This window comes from Schistocerca americana, unplaced genomic scaffold (genome assembly GCF_021461395.2).
Source record: "Schistocerca americana isolate TAMUIC-IGC-003095 unplaced genomic scaffold, iqSchAmer2.1 HiC_scaffold_117, whole genome shotgun sequence".
In the NCBI taxonomy this organism is placed as follows: Eukaryota; Metazoa; Arthropoda; class Insecta; order Orthoptera; family Acrididae; genus Schistocerca; species Schistocerca americana.
The window spans coordinates 105043-120871 of NW_025725231.1; the positions used below are offsets into that span (position 1 = coordinate 105043).

General features: G+C 45.9%; 1 protein-coding gene across 1 annotated transcript in view; it reads left to right on the forward strand.

The window, feature by feature from the left end:
• Positions 1-392: 392 nt before the first annotated feature.
• Positions 393-15829, forward strand: part of LOC124562660 — a 114565-nt gene continuing 99128 nt past the window's right edge. Inside the window, exon 1 of the mRNA XM_047130949.1 lies at positions 393-522. Within this exon, the coding sequence (XP_046986905.1) occupies positions 445-522 (78 nt within the window). The 5' untranslated portion in view covers positions 393-444. The remainder of the gene's footprint in view (positions 523-15829) is intronic.

Below are 15829 nucleotides of genomic sequence, written 5' to 3' on the forward strand. Positions count from 1 at the left end.
AATGCTTATGGAGTCAAAGCATTCATCTGACCTGACAAGGAAGAGTAGTAGACAATTCAAACTTCCCAATTTAGAAAAAAAAGAGAGAAGGTCGTTGGGAAATGAAATGAGGAATTCCATTTCACTAGCAAACCACACTAACGTGGCAGCGGCGAATTATATTCCAACAGCTGACACAAGCTGCAAAACAGGAAGCGCAGAAGGACAGGGTCGCACAGATACGATGGACGAGGAGTGGGGGAGAGATGGTATCGGCGGTGGACAAGCGCGCAGTTCACAGGGACCGCTTTGTGGCATCTGGCGGCGCAATTACAAAAGAGCAGGAGAGCCGGGGGCGACAGACAGCGCTGGGTCGCAGCACTGCGACCGGGACAGCGCAGAACGGAGGTGGAGGCGGAGCCAGAGGCAGGCGTAGAGAGGTAGAGAGGCGGGCCGGCTCCAAGCATGGGGCCCGGAGCGCTGCTGATGTTGGCGGCGGCGGCGGCGGTGGCGGGCATCACCAGCGCCAACATCGCCCTCGCCGTGAGTACCCGCCCTGCTTCTTCTCTGCGTCAACCGCTCAAACGACGGCATTTTTCCCCGTGGAATTTCGGACGACCTCCCCCTCTTACGGCTCATCATTGCAGTTCTACGTGATTACCACTACTCGAGCTTTTCCATACTGTGATCAGTCCCACATGCAGGTGGGAGAAGGTTGCGGACGCACCCTCGCCCTCCATCCCCCCTCCCCCCCTCCGAGAAAGTTTGGGCTTAAACTGAGTACAATGGAAAGCCGAAGAAACTGATACACCTGCCTAATATCGTGCACGGCTCCTACCAGCACGCAGAAGTGTTGCAACACGACGTGGCATGGACTCTATTAGCGTCTGAAGTAGTGCTGGAGGGAACTGACACCACGAATCCTGCAGGGCTGCCCATAAATCCGTAACAGTACGAGGGGGTGGAGATCTCTTCCGAACAGCACATTGCAAGATATCCCAGATAAGCTCGATAATGATCATGTCTAGGGAGGAGTTTGGTGGCCAGCGGAAGTGTTTAAATTCAGAAGAGTGTTCCTGGAGATACTCTGTAGCAATTCTGGACGTATGGGGTGTCGCATTGTCCTGCTGGAATTGCTCAAGTCGGTCGGAATGCACAATGGACGTGAATGGATGCAGGTGATCAGATAGGATACTTACCTACTTGTCACGTGTCAGGGGTCCAATATCATTCCAATTGCACACAGCCCACACAATTACAGAGCCTCCACCAGCTTGAACAGTCCCCTGCTGACATGCAGGGCCCACAGATTCTTGAGGTTGTCTCCATACCTGTGCACGTCCATTCATTCGATACAATTTGAAACGAGACACTTCCAACCTCTCAGCATGTTTCCACTCATCAACAGTCCAGTCTCGGTGATGATGGGCCCAGGCAAGGTATAAAGCTTTGTGTTGTGCAGCCATCGAGGGTACACGATGTTTCGTTCAATGGTTCGCACGATGACGTTAACGGCCCAGCACTGAAATCTGCAGCATTTTGCGGAAGGGTTGTACTTCTGTCACGTCGAACGATTCTCTTCAGTCATCTTTGGTCCCATTCCTGCAGCATCTTTTCCTGGCCACAAAAATGGCGGAGTTTAGATGTTTTACTGCAATTCCGATATTCACTGTACACTCGTGAAATGATCATACGGTAAAATCCCTACTTCATCGTTATCTCTGAGGCGCTGTGTCCCATCGCTCGTGCGCCGACTACAACGTCACGTTCAAACTCACTTAAATCTTCATAGCCTGCCACTGTAGCAGCAGTAACCCATCTAACAACCGCGCCAGACACTTGTTTTCGCAGCGACCGCAGCGCCGTATTCTGCCTGTTTACAAATCTCTGTATTCGAATACGCATGCCTACACCAGTTTCTTTGGTGCTCCAGTGTACTTTCTTAATATTATTCAATCTTGATTATGACTGAAAGTGAAAAGACTTTCAGGGGTACAGAAGTTGATGAACAACAGCAGAGGCAGATTCACCAACCTATATGAGGCTAAAACTCTTGTGAAGCAGATGGTGGACAGTTTCATCACTAAATCTGTATTCACGCAAGGTTTTGCGTGTAGTTGGAAATAAATAAATCATCTGAGGATACGTTTCAGATAACTATCTTCCTGTCTCGAGTCTCAGTGCCATACTTAGACATACAAGGCTGCATCTGGGCCATTTCCGAGCAGGAAATAATAGACTCAAGGTCTTTCGAACCTTTGTTCGAAAACTTGTATAAATTAAATAGATGCCTTTCGTGTAGAAAACAAAATAGTGACTGAATTCAGCAGGAACTGTCAGGTGGAGTGGAGTATACCTATACAAGCGAGCATGATCTCAAAGCCCCTGTCCAATCATGTCAAAGTAAGCATCTCCAACCACATAAAAAGTTAAGACATTCTCTCGGAGTCACTTATCTAGCTATTATTCATCGGCCAACTTCTAAGACAACTTTCGATTCAATTTGTTTATTATAGTGTGGGTGTGTTATCAGTGAAGAAGGAAGTGCGGTAAACCAGCGCTTCACTATCTTGTTTCCTTACTTCAACTGTACTGCAGATACAGAGAAGGTCACCATAGCATCTCCAATCACTGGAATTAATGCGAGTGATGCGAATCATTCAGTTCGTAATTTCAATTTTTAAAAACAGAAATGTCATTAAGCATCTCATCCACGCCATAATAATTTCTAAGCAAGACAAATTTATTTAACGAGTTGTAAAGATGGCTCTCTTCCATAGCCGGCAAAAAAGTCGTTGTCAAGTAAATATATCTGAAATTCTAAGTCACAGCGATCGGCGTTTGATCACTCGTTATTCCTAAGCACAACATTGGACAGAATTCGTGTCTATCAATTCGATATAAAAACAAATAAACAAGACTACCCCCCCCCCCCCATGAGCTTATTTCGTGTTTCTGCTGTCTAGATAGGCTACATAAAATAATTAAATGAGAGTCTTACTAGGGAAAGGTAAGACCTAAATAAGGGATAAGGCTAGATAAACTAATAGTAAACGTCGAAGGTGCCGACTCATGTAAGTGGTAACGCGCACTAACCAGCCAGTCCCGGAAAAATTGTATAAAAAGGCACAGCGAAGAGAGTACTAAACACTGCTGTAAATTAAATAAATATTCATCTAGTTTGTGCTATTAACACGTTCACAGATCATTTAATGCGAATGAAGACAGAGAGTCGATTCTTGTCGACCTGACCGATCTATTGAAAGATTTAATCAAGACTGTATTTATATTATAACGTAAAAAGTCACCATAGGTAAAATTAGCTTTCCAATTTGGGTACCTCCCCGGAAAAATTGTTTTGCGTGGAGACCTCCCTGTGGCCTGCAAAAATGGCGCTAAGCATTATGGGAGTTAACATCTGAGTTTATCAGTCCCCTAGACTTAGAACTACGTAAACCTAACCAACCTAAGGACATCACACACATCGATGTCCGAGTCAGGATTTGAACCTCTGACCGTAGCAGCCGCGTGGTTCTGTGTTTTGCACTTCAAAAAATGATTGAGGTATCATACAGCTCATGGAATCACTTGTTCACGCGTGTAGGCTGGTCAAAAACAGGTAACCCATAATTGCTGGAATCGGAAGTGTGACCTTTACCCGACACGGCATTAAATAGGAGAAGAAGGGGTGAGATCGATTGAGAACTATACTATGGACGCGAGTCGTTGTCGGTCTGAGGGTGTCCCACATCGTGTCTGGCTCCTTAGGGAAGCACCTCTTCTTGTTATAAAGATTTTCATCAGCATTTCGTAACTCCCGAATGTTCCACTGCCATAATGCACGCAACATTTCCAAATCCGAAAGGGAGTCGTTTCGTCAGTGCCTCTCATCCTAACAGCAACGGAATTCCGTAGTAAAGCTAGAATGAGTTATCCGTAAAGACGGCAAATGGTATTCAAGTGTAGTCGAACTGGACGGAGTATAATGGGTCGTATGTTTCCGTTCGTTCCTCAGATAGGTTCGTTTACTAAAAATTAAGGAGACCGAGCCATATTAGTTGAAGCTGAACATTTGTCTTTCTTTCAGTTGCTCGAACCTATGTCAAAGAGTCACACAGTAAACAATTACTAAAAAAACTAAACTCCGTCCGAACAGGCCGTGGAATGCCCAACGATACCGACCGCCCGCCGTGTCATCCTCAGTCCACAGGCGTCACTGGATGCGGATATGGAGGGGCATGTGGTCAGCACACCGCTCTCCCGGCCGTTCGTCAGTTTACGAGACCAGAGCCGCTACTTCTCAATCAAGTAGCTCCCCAGTTTGCCGCACAAGGGCTGAATGCACTGCGCTTGCCAATAACGTTAGGCAGATCGGATGGTCACCCATGCTAGTGCTATCCTAGCTCGACAGTGCTTAAATTCGATGATCTGACGGGAACCGGTGTTACCACTGCGGCAATGCGGTTGGCTACAAAATTTCTAGGGCGTAATGAAAAGTATTTCTTCCGAATTTTGTGTTCTGTTCTGAATATCGGTTGTGGTATTACACGTCACGCATTTTACTCCGTCGACTTGGCCTATTCGCTGGCGTAAGTTGCAATCCTCTCTCTGGTGCGAGAGGGCTCCAGACTGCAGCGTACAAGATGGCGGTGTGTAACATAACTATGACAGTGCGTGAGGAACAGCATTGTCCAGATTGTTCTTCACGTGAATCGCAAATAACTGTGGCCTGGTGACATGGGGTATTGCCATCCATAAAAGTCCCCTTATTGTCAGAGAATAGGAAGTCAAGGAATGGCTGAAAATGGTCTCCAAGTACCAGAACGCAGCCATTCCCAGTTAATGCCATCCCACACCATTATGGAGCCACTATCAGCCCTGTATGTGTTCTAACAGGTACAGATCACGCATATTTACTGCCCAAGACGTCAATATGAGTTCACTGTAATGCCCTTCAAACTACTGTACCACAACTCTGACTCTTGAAACACGGACAGTTGTCCTGCTGAAAGATGCCATCGCCGTGGGGGGAGACTTCAAGCATGAAGCGATGCAGGTGGTCCGCAACAGTGTTCACGTAGTTGGCTGCCACCATGACGCCTTTGGTTACCACCACGCAGCCGGCCGGAGTGGCCATGCGGTTCTAGGCGCTGCAGTCTGGAACCGAGCGACCGCTACGGTCGCACGTTCGAATCCTGCCTCGGGCATGGATGTGTGTGATATCCTTAGGTTAGTTAGGTTTAAGTAGTTCTAAGTTCTAGGGGACTGATGACCACAGATGTTAAGTCCCAAAGTGCTCAGAGCCATTTGAACCATTTGACAACTGTTTATCTACCAGGAACTATTGGTACAACAGTTGTAAACAGTAGTGGATGTGTTGGGAAAGTATCAGAGCTCGAGGTGTTAACAGAAAGCACTGATGCTCAAACGGTAATAGGCACTGAAGTCGGAGATAAGTTCAGTCGAAATCATTGAGCAGGACCTAATCCTGTTCCGAAAGGACAGGATAAACATATTTGGCGACAGCGTATTTTTTGCTGTTAAGAGAGCACTGAAGAGCCAAATAATTTGGTTAACTTGCCAAATGTGGTGTAGGGTCCCCGCAAGGACGCAGAAGTGCTGTAACACGACGTGGCACCGACTCGACTGATGTCTGAAGTAGTGGTCGAGGGAACTGACACCATGAATCCTGCAGGCCTGTCCGTAAATCCTTAAGAGTACGAGCGGGGTGGAGATCTCTTCTAAACATCACGCTGCCAGCCATCCCAGACATGATCAATAATGTTCATGTCTGGGGAGTTTGGTGGCCAGCGGAAGTGTTTAAATTCAAAAGAGTGTTCCTGGAGACACTCTGTAGCAATTCTGGACGTGTGGGGTGTCGCATTGTCCTGCTTGAATTGCCCAAGTCCGTCGGAAATCCCAATGGACACGAATGGATCCAGGTGATCAGACACGATGCTTACGTACGTGTCACCTGTCAGAGTCGTATCTAGACGTATCAGGGGTCCCATATCACTCCAGCTGCACACACCCCACACCATTACAGAGCATCCACCAGCTTGAACAGTCCCCTGCTGACATGCAGTATCCATGGATTCATGAAGTTGTCTACATACCCGTACAAGTCAGCAGCTCGATACAATTTGAAACGAGACTCGTCCAACCAGGCAACATGTTTCCTGTCATCAACAGTCCAATGCCGGTGTTAATGGGCCGAGGCTAGTCGTAAAGCTTGGTGTTGTGCAGTAATCAATGGAACACAAGGGGGGACTTCTGCTCCGAAAGCCCATATCGATGATGTTTCGTTGAATGGTTCACACGCAGACACTTTTTGATTGCCCAGCATTGAAATCTGCAGCAATCTGCGATAGAGCTATACATCTGGCACGTTCAACACTTCTTCAGTAGTGTTCAGTCCCGTTCTAGCAGGATCTTTTACCGGTCGCGTCCATGTCGGAGATTTGATATTGTGTCCATTATAATTATCCGTGCTGTTATGCCGTGGTCGGTTGATGAATTCTGTGTCGATTCCCAACGTTTCGTCTCCGACTGCGGGAGACATCTTCAAGGGGGTCCGTAGCTCGATGGAAGGTCCAACACACCCACTGGTTGAGTCAGTAGCGAACCAGTGGGTGTGTTGGACCTTCCATCGAGCTACGGACCCCCTTGAAGATATCTCCCGCAGTCGGAGACGTAACGTTGGGAATCGACACAGAATTCATCAATCGACCACGGCATAACAGCCCGGATAATTATAATGGACATGATATTTCCGGCCGTGAAAGTCTACATTTTAGTATTTGATATTGTACCGAATTCCTGATATTCACGGTACACTAGTGAAATAAATGGTCGTACGGAGAAATTCCCACTTCGTCGCTACCTCGAGATGCTGTGTCCCATCGCTCGCGCGCCGACTATAACACCGCGTTCAGACTCACTTAAACCTTGATAACCTACCGTTGTAGCAGCAGAAACCGATCTAACGACTGCACCTGACACTTGTCTAACATAGGAGTTGCCGACCGCAGTGCATATTCTGCTTGTTTACATACCTCTGTATTCGAATACACATATCTATGCCAGTTTCTTTGACGCTTAAGTGTAGTATACGTATCAATAAACGTTTGATGTAGAATAACTGCGTCTTGCTGATACCTGGATATCTACCAGGAACCATCGCTATAACAGTTGTAAATTGACGTGGATGTGTTGGGAAAGTAGCAGAGATGAAGGCGCAAATAGAAAACACTGATGCTCAAATCGTTATAGGCACTGACAGTTGACTAAAGTCGGAGATAAGTTCATCCGAAATGTTTGAGCAGGACCTAACGGTGTTCAGAAACGATAGGATAAATACCTTTGGTGACGGTGTGTTCGTTACTGTTAGAAGTAGTTTATCTTGTGTAGAAACTGAAATAGATGCTTCCTGTGAGTTAGTATGGGTAGAGGTCAATCCTGACAAGCGGAATAAAATAACAGTTGGATCCTTTTACCGACCTCTCAGTTCAGATGATACGATTGCTGAAAGGTTCAAAGAAAACGTTTAATTTCTAACACGTACCCGGCTCGTACAATTATAGTTGGTGGTGGCTGCAATTTACCCTCGATATGTCGGCGAAAATACATATTTAAATACGGAGGTATGCATAAAACACTATCCGAAATTGTGCTAAACGCATTTTCTGAAAATTATGTCGTGTAATTAGTTCATGTGCCCACTCGAATAGTAAACTGTTGTAAAGACGCACTTGACCTCTTGGCAACAAATAATCCTGAGTTAATGACGAGCAGCAGAACGGATACGGGGATTAGCGAACGCAGGGTGGTCGTAGTGAAACTGAATACTGTAACGCTCGAATCCTCTAAAAATAAAGGAAATATATATTTATTCAAAAAAGCAGATAAAAATTCACTTACGCCTTGCTGAGAGACAATCTCCTCTCCTTCCAAATTAACAACGTAAGTGTAGACCAGATGTGGCTTGCACTCAAAGAAATAATATCGACAGCAATTGAGAGATTTATACCAAATTAATTAACAAACGACTTTATACGCAAAACAGTGCACAATATTGTGGCAGAAACAACGAGAAAAGTGTGTCAAATTTAAACGAACGCAAAATCCACAAGACTGACAATCTATTACAGAAACTCGAAATTTAGCGCGCACTTCAATGCGAGATGCTTATAGTAGTTTCCACAATAAAACTTTGTATCGAAACCTGGCAGAAAATCTAAAGAGATTCTGTTCGTACGTAAAGTATGCAAGCGGAAAAACGCAATAAATGCCTTCCCTGCGCGATGCCAACAGAAATACTGCCGAGGACAGTGCTGCTAAAGTAGAGTTACTACACACAACTTTCCGAAATTCCCTCACCAAAGAAGACGAGGTAAATATGTCAGAATTAGAAACAACAACAGCTGCCAACATGAGCAACTTAGAAGTACATATCCTCGGAGGTAGTGCAGCGACGTAACTCACTTAATGAAAGCTAGTCCCCCGGTCCTCACTCAACACCAACTACATTCGTTTCAGAGTATGCTGATGCAATAGCTCCATACTGCACAGTCATATACAAGCGCTCACTCGACGAAAGATCCTTACCCAAAGACTGGAAAGTTGCACAGATGACACCAATATTCAAGACAGAAAATAGGAATAATCCATTAAGTTACAGGCCCGTATCATTAACATCGATATGCAGCAGGATTTTGGAACATATTTGTAGTCGAACATTACGAATTACCTCGAAGAAAACTGTCCATTGACACACAATGAACATGGATTTAGGAAACATCGCTTTTGTGAAACACAACTAGCTGTTTACACACACCAAGTGTTGAGTGCTACTGACAAGGGATTTGGAATTCATTCCGTATTTCTAAGATTTCCTTAAGGCTTTTGACACCGTACCTTACAGGCGGTTTGTAGTCATATTGCGTGCTTATGGAATACCGCCTCAGTTTCGCGAGTGGATTAGTGATTTTGTGCCACAGAGGCCACAGTTCGTGGTTATTGACGGAAAGTCATCAAATAAAACAGAAGCGATTTATGGCGTTCACCAAGGTAGTGTTATAGGCCCTCTGCTGTTCTTTATCTATATAAACGATTTGACAGACAATCTGAGCAGCCCTCGTAGCTTGTTTGCATATGATGATGTCGTTCATAGTCTAGTAAAATTATCAGATGATCAGAAACAGTTGCAAAACGAGTTAGAGAAGATATCCGTATGGTGCGAAAATTGGCATTTGACTCTAAATAATGAAAAGCATGAGGTCATCCACATGAGTGCTAAAAGGAATACGTTAAACACAAGTTTCACCAAAAATCAACCAAATATGATGGCCGTAAATTACAATTACAAACAACTTAAGGGGAGCACACCCTGCCTATCTAACCCATGTTAATTTAGGCAAGTAGTTGACGAACTTCTGAAAAACTATTTGATGCAGGACCTTAATATTTTTACTGTATGTAACATGATGCTAATAGAGTCAACTGTACTACAATCTGCTTTATCCTTTTTATAGTTTTTAAGAAATACTTTTTTAAATTTACTAACAAAAAATTTAAGTTTTTTCTGCAGATGATATTTTTTGGGAACTTCCTAATGAGGGAATAATAATGAATGTAGTACCAGAGGTGGCTTTTCATGTTATGCAGAGTCTCTGAAAATTTCATACATTCATCTATGATAGTTCCTGATATAATAGAGCATATGTACTGAAAATTTTAGTTTGCGGGAAATTGACTTTAAAGAAAAACCTTTTGAAATTTGCTACTTACAGTTAATTAAAACTGTCTTGCTGCATATGATGGCCCTTCTTTGGCCTCTAGCAGGTCTTCCAGCTTCTTTTTCACCTTCCTGGATGTTTGTCCAGCTTTCTTGGCCACATTACATGCAGACCTGTCTGCATCGGCTATCTTCATTTTCTCACAATGTTGCAGCCCAGGATTAATTGACTTCAAATGGCTCTGAGCACAACGGACTTAACATAGGGGGTCACCAGTCCCCTAGAACTCAGAACTACTTAAACCTAACTAACCTAAGGACACCACACACATCCATGCCCCAGGCAGGATTCTAACCTGCGACTGTAGCAGTCGCGCGGTTCCGCACTGAAGCGCCTAGAAAGGCTCGGCCACTGCAGCTGGCTCACAAAACGTATTCAATCACTACACTGCGCAACAGAATTAAAGGACCGCTTTTACGGAACCCCGTAACTGTCTCCGACTGCAACGCATAAGTTTCAAATGTGGCCCAGAGGTGCCTACAGCCTTCCTCAGTAATGGTGGAGAAGCGTCGACCCAGCGATATTGCCCTCGACCTCCGCGACGCTTTCAACTGCAGGCTGTCGACACACGCGAAGAAAAAGTCAGACCTCATCTACGTCTACAACTACACGGATACTCTGTAAATAACATTTAAGAGCATGGCAGAGGGTTCATCGAACCACCTTCACAATTCCCTATTTTTCCAATCTCGTATAGCGCGCGGAAACAGTGAACACCTATATCCTTCCGTACGAGCTCGTTTTACCATGGGGATCGTTCCTCTTTATGTAGGTCGGCGTCAACAAAATATTTTCGCATTCGGAGGAGAAAGTTGGTGATTTTAATTTCGTGAGAAGATTGCTCCACAACGTAAAACGCCTGTGCTTTAATTATGTCCAGCGTAAATCCAGTATCATTTCAGTGACACTCTCATATTTCGCGATACTACAAAATTTGCTGCCCTTCTCTGAACTTTTTCAATGTACTCCGTCAAACATATCTGGTAAGGATCCCACACTGCGCAGCAGTATTTTAAAAGAGGACGGACAAGCGTAGTGTAGGCAGTCTCCTTAGTAGATCTGTTACATTTCGTAAGTAAAAAGCAGCCTTTCGTTAGCCTTTCCCACAACATATTCTATGTGTACCTTTCAATTTAAGTTGTACGTAATTGTAATACCTAGGTATTTACTTGAATTTACGACCTTTAGATTAGACTGATTTATTGTGTAACCGTAATTTAAAGGATTTCTTTTAGCACTCATGTGGATGACCTCACACTTTTCGTCATTTAGGGCAACTGCCAATTTTCGCACAATACATATTTCTTTTCCAAACCGTTTCGCAATTTGTATTGATCTTCTGATGCGTTTACTAGTCGATAAACGACAGCGTCATCTGCAAACAACCTAAGACGGCTGCTGATATTAATTCCCAAGTGGTTTATACAGATAAGGAATAGCAAATGGCCTGTAACACTACCTTGGGGGACGCAAGAAATCACTTCCGTTTTTCTCGATGACTTTCCGTCAGTCAGTACGAACTCTGACATCTCTGATAGGAAATCACGAATCCAGTCACATAACTGAGACAATATTCCATAAGCACGCAATTTCACAACAAACCGCGTGTGTGGTATGGTGTCAAAAGCCTTCCGGAAATCCAGAAATACGGAATCAGTTTGAAATCCCTTGTCAATAGCACTGAACACTTCGTGCGACGAAAGAGCTAGTTGTGTTTCAAAAGAACGATGTTTTCTATATCCGTATTGACTATGTGTCAATACACTGTTTTCTTCGCGGTAATTCATTGTTCGAACACAATATACATTCCAAAATCCTGCTGCATATCGATGTTAATGATACGGGCCGGTAATTAACTGCATTACTCCTACTACCTTTCTTGAATATTCGTGTGATCTGTGACGTGTAAAGGGGGCTAGTGACGACACATTGGGACAAAATTTCGCCACAATTCTGTCCGCCGAAGCGTCACGCGATAGGAAGGTCGTCACAGCTGGTCTTACCCCGATTTAACCCCTTCTTTTGGTGCCCCTGCGATGGAGGTCAGAGCCGCGGCGTCCAATGTTGAAATCACGCGATTTTCTAAAGAGTGGCCGAGCAAAACGTTTCAGACACACCGCCGTTCAGAAACGAAATGAAAAGACCTCAGTGAGTGGCACAAAGAACGACAATGAACCCACCCCTTTCCTTGGGGCGTTAATTCCCACACATTTCGCGGTCGAAAACTACAGCTAGATATTCTCGACAAACTTCGACGCTACTGACACACTCGGACGTTTCAGTCCTTCTGTATGGACATTGTGGAGCTGCATCCCCTGAGGCGTGATCGCACCTCTTCGGACTGCAATAGCATCGTAATTTTTGCTCGTGTCCAGGATGAAGCCAATAGGGCTGTTGGAAACGATTCAACGAAACTCGAACGTCATCCGAAGAAACAGAGGGTTGTTATACTTTTTCAATTCTACCCTTTTTTCAGTTCACGCCCTCCTGTGGCATGATGACAGAGGGGTATGAGATTGACACATGTGAGAATAAAATGACGGAGGGTCCCTCCAAGAGCCACCATTTCGGTAAAACTCTCAAAGCTGCCCGCCTACATATATTGAATAATCAGAAATAAGCCTTTGGAGAGAAACTCTGTCCAAACAGACCTTGGAGGGCCCAACGGAACCGACCGGCCGCCGTGTCATTGTCGGTCCACAGGCGTCACTGAATGCAGATGCGGAGGGGCATGTGGTCAGCTCACCGCTCTCCGGCCGCATGTCAGTTTACGAGACTGGAGCCGCTACTTGTCATTCAAACAGCTCCTCAGTTTGCCTCAGAAGGGCTGAGTGCACCCTGCTTGCCAATAGCGCTCGGCAGACCGGATGGTCACCCATCCAAGTGCTAGCGCAGCCTGATAGCGCTTAACTTCGGGGATCGGTGTTACCAATGAACTCAGAGATGTGTCAAACGGTTGCCTACCTGTAGGCGCCTCACGCTGCATCACAAATTTTCTCGATGAAGATGCATTTTTAAAATTTTCGCTAAATGTGCGCAGGTGCCACCGACGGTTTTGGAAAACTGCGGGGTCTTGGAGGGATGCTTTACCGTTTTATCTTCAGCTGTATGAATGTCGCACCTCTGTGTGACCACACCAGAGGAGTATGTGAAACATTAGCATAAAAAGCCCTTGGCTGCTTCGGATCGCGTTCGAATATCGTCGAATGTGGGTCCACCCCGTACACAAGAGAGAAAATAGCGGTAGCACTGCACTAAAAATGGGGTGCGATTGCGTTTAATGGAGCTGCAGCGATACAGAGTCCATGCAGAAGGCTTGAAACGTCCGAATGCGTCAGCACTGATAGTCAAGAATATCTGGCTGTCGTTTTCTACTGCGAAATGTGTAGAAAATAACGGCCCAGGGAAAGGGGGAGCGAAATGTTTTGCTTTGTGGTTTTGTTTTGCTTTAGGGAGTAAAAAACAACTGGAGTCATACACGCTCAGGTCAGAACTTTAGAATACGAAGAGGAGTTAAAAAACGACTATATGTCAGTCACAATTGAAATAAGAGAAGACAGCTAAAAACATCGACTTGGAGAAAGGGCTAAAAAAGACACCATACAGAAACGGACGTCGAAAAACTAAAAATTAAGTGGCCTTCGCCATATTGCTTTGGCAGACAAAAAGTAAAAGGCGGTCGCCAGCCGGCGCGTCATTGGCTAAAACGGCCGATCACTCAGACGGCAAACCCAAGCAGGAACGTAAACGCTTAAAAAACGGGCATTCCGTCAGGAAATGGCGTTCAAAGTGCAAAGTTGTCGGGTAGCGCCGCTTATCCAATGACGATGGCTAAAAAGTCAGTGCCCAATACGCAGCCTGGTTAAAATGACCTCCTCCCGGCGGGAGGGCCGAGAGAAGGCCGTCGACGCCGCTGGGAGAGGCTTAATGGGCCGGAGCTTATTCCCGTGAAGGGAGGACCATTGGAGATGTCAAAGGGACACCACCTCCTGACAGACGGCAACACAGCCATCATCGGAGGGAATACAGGAACTAGCAGGCTGAGGTACAGTACGAGGACTGCAGCTTTGGCAGCAGCGTCAGCAGCCTCGTTTGCTGGCAGAGCGATGTGGCCAGGGACCCACATAGACATCACACTGGTTCCACCAAGAGTGAGCGAGTGACATTTTTACTGGACCTGCTGCGCTAAGGGACGGCTGGTGTACAGCGCACGTAGACTTTGAAGGGCGCTGAGAGAGTCTGAGCAGAGGACACAACTGAAAAGTCTGTGTCGCCGGATGTACTCCACGGCCCGATACAGGCCGAAGAGCTCTGCTGTAAATACCGAGCAGAGTGCCGGAAGCCGATATCGAAAGACACGTGTGTCGATGACGAAGGCACACCCGACCCCAACGTCAGTCCAAGAGCCGTAAGTGTTTACGGGCTGTGACGTCTTTCTCATCTTGTGACACGCCCGCGGCTGCGTTGGAAAGCGTTGTGGTGGAGTTTGGCGCCGGTGTGACATCATTAACCCACTTTACAAGTCACGTGAACTTCTGCTGAGATCTGGCCGTTCTTTCGCCCGTGTCAATACCTCGCTGTTGGAAGCGTCGTCGAGCCAGAAGGAGACTTCGGAGGGCGCCCCACTTTTGCACCACTACAGAGGAAGATTGTAGGCACCTTTGAGCAACATTTCAAGCATGTACATTGTAGTCAGAAACATTTACGAGGTTCCGAAAAAGTAAACTTCTAATCGTGTTGCGCAGTGTAGTTTCTAAGACTCTCTGCCCGTACCACCTACAATGAATGTGTACATTGTAGAGTAAATACGGTTCCGAATAATATTCTGCGCTACCGTGCATACACTTTCTTTGACCATTCTACTGCTGTTACGGCGGAATCGGATGGCTGGTAAAAAACATCCAATGACTAACTGGAGTGCATTTCAGCCAATTAATTGCGTCCAAATGACTTCGCAGAAAGACTCATCTTCGACCACTATTGAGAAAACGTTTTTATGCATTGGATCGTACAGGATGTAGCAAAAATGCATAGCACAAATCACAGGACACATTCTGTGTTGTCGTGTCAACTCGTATCTTATACGATGCCGAAAGGATGCTGTTCTCTCGCATTGCTATACAACAATTCGGCAACGGCCTTGTTGCAGTGGATACGCCGGTTCCCGTCAGATCACCGAAGTTAAGCGCTGTTGGCAGGGCCGCGTCCGCTGTTGCCATTTTTCGGGGTGCACTCAGCCTCGTGATGCCAACTGAGGAGCTACTCGACCGAATAGCAGCGGCTCCGGTCTCAGAAAATCATCATAACGGCCGGGAGAGCGGTGTGCTGACCACACGCCCCTCCTGTCTGCATCCTCAGCTGAAGATGACACGGCGGTCGGATGGTCCCGATGGGGCCCTTGTGGCCTAGAGACGGGGTGCTGCTGTGGTTTGTACAACATTTCAAGCAAATCACATTAATAGTTTTTACTACAATAAAGAAGATTGACAATACTTAACTCTGTGTCGCAGGCGATGGGCTACATGCTTTATACAATGTGCGTGTAAGCTATTGATACGAGGCACTTGTCTCAGTACAACAGTTAGGGCGGCGACTCTGCTGCTGTGCTGGTACTGCGCGGCCAAGGCTGGCAGGAGCGGCGCTTACATTCTCCTCTTGTAGAGGCCGCTCCCGTCGTGGTGCGGTCCTTGTCAGCGAGCTCGACGTCCTCTCACTGGCTTCTCTGCTCCTGCGCTCTTCATCCTGATGCCGGCGCCCGTGGTTACGCCAGAACACATTCCTCACATGTAGCTGGTGAAATTGTTTTTTTTGAACATGAGTCTGGAAACACTTTATTTCCGTATTACTACTCATTAAGACGGGAAACACAAATGGACAGAACGAACGACCATACTACATGCAATTCACAGGAGATGTTCAATATGCTCCTGATGCATTGTCATAGTGAATCTCGGACCCGCTGATATACCGCTGGAATATTGCATATTGTCCTTCAGCCTTCCATAATATGGGCACAGAGGCTCTTGAACGTCTTCTACTGCGGTTCCATACAC